This window comes from Balaenoptera physalus (assembly GCF_965194825.1).
Source record: "Balaenoptera physalus genome assembly, chromosome: 6".
Taxonomy (NCBI): Eukaryota; Metazoa; Chordata; class Mammalia; order Artiodactyla; family Balaenopteridae; genus Balaenoptera; species Balaenoptera physalus.
Window position 1 is genome coordinate 119,622,564 of NC_138885.1, and position 13,101 is coordinate 119,635,664.

The window sequence follows — 13,101 nt, forward strand, 5'->3', positions numbered from 1 at the left end:
ATTTATGGCTGTGTTGGGTCTTCGTTTCTGTGCGAGGGCTTTCTCTAGTTGCGGCAAGCGGGGGCCACTCTTCATCGCGGTGCGCGGGCCTCTCACCATCGCGGCCTCTCTTGTTGCGGAGCACAGGCTCCAGACGCGCAGGCTCAGTAATCGTGGCTCACGGGCCCAGCCGCTCCGCGGCACGTGGGATCTTCCCAGACCAGGGCTCGAACCCGTGTCCCCTGCACTAGCAGGCAGACTCTCAACCACTGCGCCACCAGGGAAGCCCCGCATTTGGGTTTTTTAAAAAAGAAAAAACAATCAATGTTTCTGTTTCAAACCCAAGGCAAAAGCCCCAAACAAGTTTAGTTTGTTTTGGTGGTTCAGTGGTTCACTGTATGTAAATCACCTGGAATAACGCCTGACACACAGTGCTTAACAAATGTTTTTCACTATTATTATTGTTCTATTTCTTGGAAAAGACAGGTATGGAGAAAGTAGCAATATAAATATCTCTTACTTGCTCTTGAAGGCTCTGAGCCAATGCCTGCTGAAGCTCTTGTTCCTCCCTCTCACGCTCCATATCATACTGCTGGAGCCAATCAACTTCTCCTTGAGATCCTTCTGGAGTTTTGTTTTCTTTATTCTCATCACAGTCTTTAGTTATCTCAGTAAAACTGGCAGGATCTGAGGAAGCAGAACATAACTGGGATATCCTCTTATAAACTGAACTCTCTGCACTAGAGTGACATGCACTGTTCAAAGAGTAATGTATCCTAACCTCAGACATAACCTGCTTGGGACACACAATCTCACTTACTACATATCTAGATCAGGGTTTCTCAATCTCAGCACTATTGACATTTTGGGTGGGATAATTTTTTGTTTGGCGCGGGGAGAGGGGCTGCCCTGTACACTGTATAGTGTTTAGCAGTATTCCTGACCTCTACCTACTACATGCCAGTAGCAACCCCACACTCCCCAGTTGTGACAACCAAAAGTGACATTGTCAGATGTCTCCTGGGGGACAAAACTGCCCTCGGTTGAGAAACACTGACCTACAGCAATGGTTCTGAAACTTAAGCAATCATCAGAAACACTATGGTTAAGGATGGAGAAGAATAAATAGCCATATTCAAAGGTCATGTCACATGACCAAGTACTAGGAATAAAGTATTGTTTAGAGTAAATGAAGTAAGAATTAGGATAGAATAATTAAGCTAATTATTGAGATTTTCCCATTTATTACACTGTATGTCATATGAGCATTCTTACATTAATAATCAAATGAGCCTTGAACATATTCTAAATCAGAAGAGCTACATAAAATATGTAATAAACATCTCATGTACCATACAAGTATATGACAACATATATGTTTAAAACATTCATCCAAGGAGGTAAGAAAAAATATTAACCTTTTATTTCTTTCTGTTCATTCTCAATCTCTAGATTACGGCTAGCTGGAATAAATAATATAGGCATAATTTTGTTCTGGTTATCTGAATTTCATTATAATTTTTAATATAGGTAAGAGTGGGGAGAAGAGGAAGGAACCTCCTTCCCTCCCTCCCTTCTCAAACACTTTACCAAAGCAAAAATTTTCATCTTAGTAAGTTAAGGAAGTTCTCATAAAAAGAATTCAACTGGTTAACAAGAACTACCTTTACAGATTTATTTCACATGGATTGTTTTAAAATTAGTATGTGGTCTTTACCTGCCCCAATACTGCATTGTAACCATTTAAATGGCAGATAATTTTCTATAGCACAGACAACTCTGAAGCTTACAGCATCTTGGTTTTAGACTCTAAGTCAGCAACCAGTCATTATTTTTTAATTGAACTGACTTGTTGACTGAATATTTATCATTGAAACTAATTCTGAATGTTCATTAAAAGAGGAAAAGAAACTCAGGATATTATTAAGTGCAAAAAGCAGTACGATTCCAATTAAAAAAAAATTATACTCCTCCATTCTTGGAGAAAGTCATTTTCCATAGCCTGCAAGGGGCAGCTCTGAGGCGTGTAAGATCCCACCTGTCCCTCTGGCCTTAGCTTACTAGACCAGGAATGAATATCGGAAAGAATCAACCAATCAGACCACTTCTGGAAATTTGGAACCATGACATTCAAAGTTAGTTGATGTTGAGCGTTTCAAGTAGAAGAAAGATTGGGGAGTTGAGGCTGCTATTTTAGGGCATAAGATGAGGATTATTACTTTTATTATCAAAACATACTCAAAAAAAGAAGGTGACAGAGGCACAATTTTTCTTAACCAATAATTTTCAGCACTCAATATACCAATGTACCTCACACAATCCTAGAATTACACTAGTAATTAATCCATGTGATAGAAAACAGATGTAAGAAAGTTTACTTTGAGATGCTAAAAATCAATATACATCTGTCTTCAGGACAAGATTATCAGATGGATACAAAAACCATTTCAGATCTAGGAACAAATATGACCATGACATAAAAAACACAGAGGGGAACCATGTGTTAAAACTCAAACATTCTTATACTAAATATATCATCTGCCGCTTCTCCCACCCCAAATGAAAGCTGCTCCTTTCTTACATTCTATATTTCAGTCATTGGGATCACTGTCCACTCAGTTTAATTGTTTTTTTTTTTTTGAAGATAGAAATCTGGGAGTCATTTTGACTTCTCATTTATCCCTTCATATTACATAAATCGTTATTTCCTAATTATCTCTCGAATCCATCAACTCTTTTTCTTTCTTTCTTTTTAAAAAATATTTATTTATTTATTTGGCTGCGCTGGGTCTTAGTTGTGGCACATGGGATCTTTTTTTTAGTTGCGGCATGCAGGCTCCTTTTTATTTTTTTTTAGTTGCGGCACGCAGGATCTAGTTTCCTAACCAGGATCGAACCCGGGCCCCCTGCACTGGGAATGCAGAGTCTTAACCACTGGACCACCAGGGAAGTCCCAACTGTTTTTCTTTTCAATGCCAAAACCTTGGCTTAGGGCACCATTAACTTTTGGTCTGGACTACTGCAATAACTGCCTAACAGGTCTCACAGGATACTTTGGTTCTTCTCTAATTTATGCGCTACACTGCAGCCAGAAATGATCTTTTTCAAATATACATCTTTATCAAATACTTTTTCACTTAAAATTATTCAGTAACTTCCTAATGCTTTTGAAATAAAAGTCCAAACTCCTAAACATGGTTTTAGGCCATGTAAAAACTGGAGACTGCATAACTCTCTAGTCTCAACTTTTTGCTTTTCCCCCTCAACACTATGTTCCAGCCATGCAGATCATTCTGAACTTTTGTAGGTCCACTAACTTACCATGGCCTTTCTCATGTCTGGGCCTTTGCATACACTCTTCCCCTCCCTTTGGCTAACAGTAAAACCTTACTTAACCAGCATTCCTTCCCCTCCTCAGTTGATTCATGAGACAACCAATCTGATGAGCCCCAAATATTTATTGAGAATCTACTATATGCCAGGCACTGCCAAAGAAGCTGGGGATATAGTGATAATTAAGGCAAGATGGCCCTTGCCCTGAAGGTGCTTAAGTGCAAAGCCTCTGAGATGAAAATGAGCTTAGCATGACGGACACAGAGAGAATGCTAGTACGGCTAAAACAGCAGAGTGAAAGAGGGGGAAGGTAAAGATAGGCCATGGTGAGAAGCCTGGATTAAGTGTAATGGGAAATCACAAGTTTTAAGCAGAAGGGTGACCGTGTGATTTAAGCTTCAGAAAGATTATGTTGGCTGCTTTGTTCAAGAAAGAAGGTCTATAGTGGGGCAAGAATGACGGAAGAGACATTAGGAATCAACTGTAGTGGACCAGGTGAGAGATGGAAGGCTAGAGTTACAGCTATGAAGATGTTGATAAATGATTAAATTCAGGATATATTTTGGAGGTAGAGAGGACTAGACTTATTGATGGACTGAATGTAAGGTGTAAAGTAAAACAAAAAAATCAAGGGAGACGTATTTTTTGGACTGAGTCAAAAAATGGTGGATGGTGGTATCATTTGCTGATATGGGGCAGGGTTATTGTGGGGGGGGCAGTTAAAAATTAGACAGCCAAATGGGCATTTCAAGTAGGCATTTACATGTGTAAGTTTAAAGCTCAGGGGAGAGATCCGGGCTAGGGATATGAATTTGATATTTCATCAGTATGTGAGGTTATGGTAATGTTTGAGATCACTCAGGGAGAGAACTTTAGAAAAAAAACAGCTAAGGACAGTGTCCTGGGAATACTCCAACAGTTAGAGTTCTGATGAGGGAAGCAAAAAACAAAACCAAAAAACCCTGGAATGAACAGTTGGTTTAGTAGGAAGAAAAAACCATGGCAAGAATAGTTTATAGAAAAAAGTTTATAAAGCTTTAAATGTTAAGGAGGGAGTAATGGATTGTATGAAAATTGCTAATGCAAACTTTATAAAGACCATTTCAGTGGAGTGGTGGGGATGAAAGCCCACTTGGAGAGGGCTGACAAGAGAATGGGAGATGGTAAGAAAGTAGAGAGAATGAGTAAAACAACTCTTTCAAAGGATTTTTCTGGGAAGGGAGCAAAGAAAGGGAGCAGTGGCTAGAGGGAAACACAAGGTCATGAGAGTTTTAAAAAGATGGGTGATATTAAGGCACACCAGGAATAATTTAGAAGAGGGAAGACCTGATGCAGAAGAGAAAGAGTATCATTTCAAGAGGGAAAGTCTTTAGAAGGCACAAGTAGATGAAATCTTGGATATGAATGGAGGGATTGGCCTTAAATAAGAAGAGGGACATTTCCTCCATAACAAAGGTGAAGGCAGAGTTTTCATCTGACTGCATCTATTTTCTTTGAAAGGTATACAGCTAAGTTATGTGCCTAGAGTATATGTGGAAGGAAAACTACAGATTTGAGAAAGACATGGAGACCAAGAAAAGAAATTTACTAAGGAACTGTAACAGAACTGACTAGTAGCATGTAGTGCCCATGTAAGAGCATAGTCATGATTTTGAGGAAAGTATAGTCAGCACAGTTTGGGGACTTTTCTCCAGCAATCTTCAGCTGCTTGGGTGTAGGCATGGAATAAGAAGCTGGTTGAATTGGGAGATGGGACTTTGTTAGGTGACTGAGAGAAGAAAACAGAGCAAAGAGATAAAAGCATATAGGCTGGGGAGGGAAGTGGTGACAAGAGGGAGGTGATGAATAGCAAAAAGTAGAAGACAATGGATTGGAAGTCTTAATGAGATCAAGCAATTGTTGAAATAAGAATATGATATTAGGTGAGCTAGGGGGAGAGAAGGGTTAGAGAAGGATATTTGAAATTAAGATTTCAAAGGTGGTACATTTACTGATGATGACAAAGTCTAGGGAAGTGGTTCTCAAACTTCAGCATGCATCAGAATCAACTGGAATCAAAACACAGAATGCTGAGCCCCACATCCAGAGTTTCTCACTCAGAAGGTGTGGGGTGGGGTCAAGAATGGCATTTCCAGCAAGTTCCTACATGATACTGATGGCCTGGGGACACACTTTGAGAACGACTGGTTTAGGGTATGAGTTTTGGCAGTTATCAAGATGGGGTAGAAGAAAAGTTCTTTGGAAATAAGATTAGGAATTGAGAAACCAGGCTGTTGAAAGGGTCATTTATGAGGATGCTGAAAGCCCTAAGAATGCTGATGGGCGTGGAGTGACTGGAAGGTAAAAGAGAGCTACAGACAGAGATAATAGGTGGCAAAGTCTGAAGTCACGTACCAAAGGAGCTGGGGTTTTTGTAGGATGAAAGAAGATGAGCACTTGGAAATGGCAATGGGCAACAAGGAAAAAACCATCTCCAGGCTCTGAAGTTTTAGGGTATGGGGGGAAAAAAACAGCTTATACTTAAAGAATAGTAGGACAATCCATAATGGGAGTCTTTCAAAGAAAAATTGGCCTGACTAGAGACTAAAGGGACCTAACAACCAAATGCAGGGGGTAAGCTTTGGGTTCTAGATTTTTTAAAAAGTGTAAAAAATATTTTGGAGATAATTGGGTAAATGTGTATGTGGGCTCTATATTAGAACTATATATGGAATTACTGTTAATATTCTTAGGTATGATAATTGTTATATAGGAAAATTTCTGTGTACTTAGGAGAGTCAGGCTGAAGTATTTTAGGGTGAAGTATTATGATACCTGCAACTTCAAACGGTTCCATTAAGAAAAGAGTGTGTGTGTGTGTGTGTGTGTGTGTGTGTGCACACGCACAATCTCTAAAGATGGCCTCCAATGAACCATGCCTACAGGTATTCCAACTCTGTGTGGTCCACCTCACAGTGCATCTGGGCAGATCCTGTGAGTGCTTTAATGAAATGTGGTGGAATTGATTCTGTCCTAATTTTGAGCCTATACATTAAGGAGGCCTGGCAGCAGCCTCTTTTGTGCTTTTGGGAGCCCTGAGCTATCGTGTAAGAAGTTTGGCTACCATGCTGAAGAGGCCATACAGGAAGGGAGAGGCCCTGAGATTACATGAAGAGATGAAAAGCTGAGGAGAAGAGGGGAAGGGAGATGGCCAGGGAGAGGGGACCAGAAGAACAGAGAGGATATCTAGCCAGCTCAGCTGACCCTTCTAACCAACACAACCCATGTGCCAAGGTGAGCCATCTTGGATGTTGTAGTGCAGTTAAACCCCAGCCAACATCACAAAGAGCAGAAAAACTACCAGCTAAGACCAGTCAATCCACAGTAATGAGATATTAAAATTACTGTTGTTGTAAAGCACTAATTTTGGGGTAACTGCTGCACAACTACACATACACACAGGGGCAGTGTGGAAGGGAGAGAAAAAAATGTGACAAAATGTTAATGAATCAAGGTGAAGGGTATAAAAGTGTATATTGTTTTATTCTTCAACTTCTCTCCGGATTTGAAACTTTCAAAATAAAACCTTATGGAGGGTTTGATCACATTTGATCGTTCCTTAGAATTATTACTGATTTTTAAAGTATGATAATGATATGGAGGAGTTCTTATCTTTTAGTGATACTGAAATCCTTACTGATGAAATGATCTAATATCTGGGATTCACTTCCAAGGGCAGTGATAATAAGTTTAGTAAGTGAAGGGGACTTCATAAGGGTACTTGCATCAAGAGGTAAAAAAAGGTGTAAAGAAAAAAGAAAAAAAAGGAAACATCTATATACAAAAATCATCAGCTTTTTGTTTCCAGTTAAATTGAGGAAATACTAACTCTTATTTTACTTGCACATAAAATAATTCAAAACTGAGGAGGCCCTAACAACCCCAAGAATACAGAAAATAATTTTGTGATATACTACTATTCTCTTCATCTCCAAAATCCTAGGCTTGATATATGGAAACACGTTAGCTAGCTACCTAGATACAGATACTAAAGATATCAGGAGAAAATATTAGACTTGGCCCCAGGAAAAGGAAGTGAACGTTTTCTACTTAAAAAATCTTAAAATACCCATAGTGCAAGGCAAGGAGGCTCAGCTCTGTTGTTTGCAGTGATAGCTTGAGAAATAACAAAATGTGAGTAATAATTACCACAAAAATAATTTTTATCTGTATAGCACTTTACATAATATGTATATACTATCTAACATTCTACCCACAACTATCTGAAGTATGTCTGGTAGATTCCCCATACAGAGGTAAGAAAACTGAGTATCAAAGAGATTAAATTACCTATTTAGAAATTTATAACTTGTGGGTGGTATAGCTAAGACTAGACACCCAAGACTCTCTTAGTTCAGTGGTCTTGCCACCATTATGAAGGGATGAACCCAAAGAAGAATGGAGAACTTAAATTATTTATATATTAAAACTTGGTATAAGTTCAGATATACAAAAATGAAGAATTACACAAATTTCTGAGAGCAGTGGTGTGAAAAAAGTGACCAAAAACTGACACAAACATTTTTTAAATGCACAAGAATACGAACTTTTCTTCTGATGTACACCTAAAGGGACATGGCATACTTTACCACTAGCCTCTGGATACTAACTCACAATATTTGCTTCTCATTTTTTTAAACTGTTAAAAAAAAAAAAAGCACAAAAATATTATTGGCTCTGTTATACAGATCCATCTCACATCCCATTATGTAGAAGTCATTTGTTACTATAAAAGCTCTGGAACACAGTTGTGCCTGTTTAACAGATGTTTATTTTCATTAAACCTACCGGGCTCTGGGACTGTTTTTGGCTTCTCAGTTTCCACAGGGTCTGGATTTTCAGGCATTTCTTGAATATCATCTTCTGCAAATCCGGTATCAGGGCTGCTGGTTGGTTTATCATCATCTTCATGACTGAGAGATGGTGAAGCTTCTCTTTTACTTATCTCTAAAACAGCTGCCAGAAGCTCTTCTTCACTCATTCCGTCAAATCCTGAGTTTTCCAATTCAGACTTATCACGTTCTAGTCTGCAAGATTTTGAATCCTGAAGAATAGAGCTGCTTTTAGAAGAAACCAGAATACCTAAAAATATAGCAACCTTGGAGTTTAAATTGATAGCGACTTCCCTGGTGGCGCAGTGGTTAAGAATCCACCTGCCAATGCAGGGGACACGGGTTCAAGCCCTGGTCCAGGGAGATCCCACATGCCGCGGAGCAACTCAGCCCATGCGACACAAGTACTGAGCCTGCGCTCTAGAGTCCACGCGCCACAACTACTGAAGCCCGCGCGCCTAGAGCCCATGCTCCGCAACAAGAGAAGCCACCGCAATGAGAAGCCCGCGCACCGCAACAAAGAGTAGCCCCTGCTGGCTGAAACTAGAGAAAGCCTGCGCACAGCAACAAGGAAGGAACGGACGGAGGGAGGGAGGGAGGGAGGGAGGGAGGGAGGGAAGGAAGGAAGGAAGAAAGAAATCTTGCCATTTGTGACATCACTGAAGGACCCTGAGGGAAATAAGTTACACAAAGACAAATAATGTATGATCTCACTTACATGTGGAATCTAAAAAACAAACAAACAAAAAAACTAAGCTCACAGATAGAGAGAACACATTGGTTGTTACCAGAGGTGGGGGCTAGGGAGTGAGTGAAATGGGTGAAGGGGCAAAAAGGTATAAACTTCCAGTCATAAAATAAATAAGTCACAGGGATGTAATGTACAGTATGGTAACTACAGTTAATAATATCGTACTGCATACTGAAAGGTGCTAAGAGTACGTCTGAAAAGTCCTCATTCACAAGAAGTGATCTATCCTGTGTATTTATTAAGTTTGCTGATGCTGGTTATGAAAGGCATTTGTTTGGACAGTCAGATATTTTGGTGAGAAATTACTTACCTTTTCCAGGTCTTCCTGCTGCTGTTCACTGCCTGACATTTCACAAAGTCTCTGGCTAAGGGCCACAGAGCGTTTAAGCTCATCTTCACTGTCTGAATCAAGGCATAAAGCCAGAGAGTTCTTGGATTTGAAGGTGAAATTCCTGTAATTTAAGAAAAATGAACAAACAAAAAAACCCTATGTAAGTCTGACAAATAAACATTTGTCCCTTTTATTTTTTTGAAGTATAAATACCAATTAAAACAAAAAGCTTTTCCATTACGGAGAATGATTTAACAGAGAAAAAAAGATATATCAAAAGAGGTATATTTAAGAATTACCTTTGCCCTACTCCAAAAGAGCCATGCTTTGAAAATCAGACAACTCTTACGCTATTATATATTATCAGTAAACCAATCACTTTGTGCCTTTTTTCTTTTAATGATCAACTCCAAAGAAGTTTGTTACTGGCTTTATAAAGCAAGTACTCTACTGAATGCATGCAGACATAGCAATGAATACATGTTTTTGACAAGAGAGTGTATGAGGACTAATTTTTGCTCTTTTAAATTATGATCCATGTACTTTGAAATTAACAGTAACATTCCACTTATCCATTTATATGTAGGTCCAACTTCTGGCAACCTCTACCTTCTAGAACACAGGAACTTAAAAGTAAAAAAACAAACAAACAAACAAAAATGCCTCTGAGGAAGGCAGCAGTTTCGAAGCCCATGAACTTTACTCTTTAGGCAGGGACCCTACTTCCCCAGGAAATAGTGTATAAAATAATGTAGCAAGTTCATCAAGAAATGAGAGCTAAGAAATGAGAGAGAATAACCACAAAAAGGGCAATAAAGAACTATAAAGTAATTTAATGTAAAGGTAAACTGTCTTATAAGAATTAAGAGCCTCTGAGGGCATTATCATATTAAAACACAGTGCAATAACTGATATTTACAATGCCGATTTTAAGTAATTACAATATATTTAAATTATCTGCAGCGTATTTTATTTAATATAAGGAATTCTGTAAGCTTACAGAGATATAACCATCTAAAATGGTTAAAACATTTTAAAGATTAAAATTAAAAAGGCAATGTTTAAAAGGACAAGCTTCAGTTATATAAAAATTCATTTATTCGGAATATCAAATATTATTCTTCAATGATACCAGATAAGTAAGGTGTTACTGTGTTGTCTTCTAAGTGAGCTGCAAATAAACTAAAGGAAAAAGTGGTAAAGGTCAAAAAGCACAAACTTTCTTTGATGAAGGTTAACATAAATTCATATGCTGTACTAAAAAAAAAAAAATGTAAAATGGAAATTGGAAAATGCAATAATCTAAATGTGAAAACTGTAAATAAACATGTAGAATGATGGCACCAAGAAATAAGAGGCCACAATGGAAATCAGGAGGATTGCGTAGCAATGTAGATCAAAGAAAAGAGGCAAGTGGTCAGTGATAAGCCCAACCATAGTCTTTGGCTGAGAGCAGCCAGGATATCACTGCACTTCAGTCTGAACACTTGAATAGCCTCCCAATATGTGTTCAAAAAGGGTTTTTAATATAACTTAGAAATAGCCAATTAGCCATCTTAATTCTTCATTTCTGATTTCATGCTCACCAAGCAAAACTGAACATATTGATTTATTTATCCATGTAAATACTTTGCTGAAGGAGGGTGACACCTGGCTACTAATATACCAGGGTCAAATGTGACAAAGGACATTATAGAAGAACCAATGGTATTCTGGTTCATAGCTCAGCCTCTTTTTAAGTTTGATCGGCATGACAGGTCTTCTAGGGCCTAATCATCCTTTATTGACCAACTCTCAAATTCTCATAGCAGTAAGACCCTGGAGAACAGATTGACCATGCCAAGTATAATGATGCCCAATGAAACCATCTCTTTCTTGAAGCTACAGTGATTTGGTACATAAAGAGTGCATTCCATTAATAGTTACTATATTCACAGAAGGCAGCTTGCCTGTAGTAAGGAAAAATATTCATCCTGTAAATGCATCACTTGCTCACTTTCTAAGCAGCCAAGTGGTATTGCTCATTTGTATCTTGAGAACGGGCAAGAGTATTCATATCGGTACCATTTCAGATTTCTAGTCAGTTAGTCATCTGGTTTTAATTGCACTGAAAAATAATTAACAGGAGGAAAAGAAAATAGCAATTCCCAAATGTCATTTTATGGTTATATAAGCCCCCCAAAAGCCCTTAAACAACAAAAGTGTCTCTTTTCTAAAAGTACTTTGGGACATCAAATTTTTAGAAAAACTGATTTTAAAGACAAATGACAACGAAGTCATTTAGAAATGTCTAATCAGGAACTGTGGTTCTAGTCAAATCATAGAGGAGCTATATTAAAAAAAAAAAGTATTTGTTTCCTTCTTGGACAAACTTTTGGTCTTAAGCAAAAAACATTTGTAGAATAGCTACATTCTAATGTGTCTTTGTTTTCCTGTCCCCTTTCAGAATAGCTCCAGCTCAATGTCTAAGACAAGAAGTCCCACACTGGCTAGCAACAGGTGAAAAGATATTTTGGGATCTCCATGTGTATATTTGAAGAATGGTGCTTTTTATACGAGTAGGGCTTATTTTAACCCTTCAATCCTTAAAATCCCTCATCATTAGTCAATTTCTAGAGTTGTAGGATGAAAATATTACATACAACAGATGATTTAAGAAGTTTTAAAACAAAATTTTGAGAGGACCATCTGAACTTGATTCAGTGTTAAAAACTTGATACTCCCTAAATTACAGTTTAAAGCATATTCAGGAAAATTCCAAAGTACAGTAATGCAGAGCAATTATCATGCAAAAAGAGAAACAATAAGAAAAGGGGAGGGGATAATCTTGGAAATCAGGGTAAGCCAAATCCTTAAAAATACAAATTTTGGGTACACAAGAAATATAACTCACTTTGAAGGTGTAGAAGGGCTGGTGATGCAGGAATTCACCATTTGAGAGGCTTTCAATGGTCTAGAACTATCAGAAAATTAGAAAATATATATGTATACAATTACTATTACTAAAAATATATTTAACTTATTAAATGAATTATTCTGTATTATAGTCCCTTATATATCCTCTTGAAAAGCAAACAATTATAATACTTTTTAACTAACAATAGAGGCCAAAAGAGAAAAACAAAATACTTTCTCTAGGCTCTTCCTTATCTAATGATCTAAATAAACAACACTGGAAATGAAGAAGTCAAATATAATATAAAGAGAACAACTTGGGAAATTCTCTTTGTCTCAGTTCTTTTAAGCAATAAAATAACAATAGCTCTCATTTATTGAGGACTTACTAGATGTCAGGCACTGTAGTAAGAACTCTTGTGTATTACCTCATTTAATGTTCACAACTACCCTGTTATTTTCCCTACAGACAGGTCAAGGAATTTGTCCAAAATCTTAAAGCTATCATATCACAGAGTCAGAGAGCCTGGTTTCAGGCCTGTGATCATAAAGAGCCTTGGCTAATGGTTTGATAATACTGCCAGAAAGAATACTAGCTCTACCAGTAGAGGGCAGTTTCCATCAAGCAAAAACATCTATTCTAATGAAAGGCCGTAAGAGAAAAATCCAGAAACACTGATTCTCTGGGAACATGTTGTTATTGACTTATTGAGGCCTTTAGTGTAAACGTACATGATGTAGAATATATTTCAATTATTAACCCAAGGAGAATAATTTTTACAAAACTTCATTAATTTATGTTGGCAAATGTTCATTCACTTTCTGCAATGTCTATTATTCCACTTCAATGAAGAGACCTGGCTCTTCCAGTTACTAACTGTATGAGTTTAAGAAAATCACTTAATTTCCTTGGATCTCCTCTGTAAAATTAAGAAGTTAGA

General features: G+C 37.8%; 1 protein-coding gene across 12 annotated transcripts in view; it reads right to left on the reverse strand.

The window, feature by feature from the left end:
- Nucleotides 1-13,101, reverse strand: part of USP37 (ubiquitin specific peptidase 37) — a 90,882-nt gene that overhangs the window by 12,808 nt on the left and 64,973 nt on the right. For 9 of the 12 annotated variants that reach the window (XM_082466091.1, XM_082466084.1, XM_082466086.1 and 6 more), the window contains 5 exons: nucleotides 12,159-12,224; nucleotides 9,245-9,386; nucleotides 8,140-8,395; nucleotides 1,398-1,442; nucleotides 500-666 (listed from right to left, as the gene is read on the reverse strand). In XM_082466091.1, the coding sequence (XP_082322217.1) occupies nucleotides 500-666; nucleotides 1,398-1,442; nucleotides 8,140-8,395; nucleotides 9,245-9,386; nucleotides 12,159-12,224 (676 nt within the window). The remainder of the gene's footprint in view (nucleotides 1-499; nucleotides 667-1,397; nucleotides 1,443-8,139; nucleotides 8,396-9,244; nucleotides 9,387-12,158; nucleotides 12,225-13,101) is intronic. The other 3 variants (XM_082466082.1, XM_082466081.1, XM_082466083.1) reach the window with 3 other exon arrangements.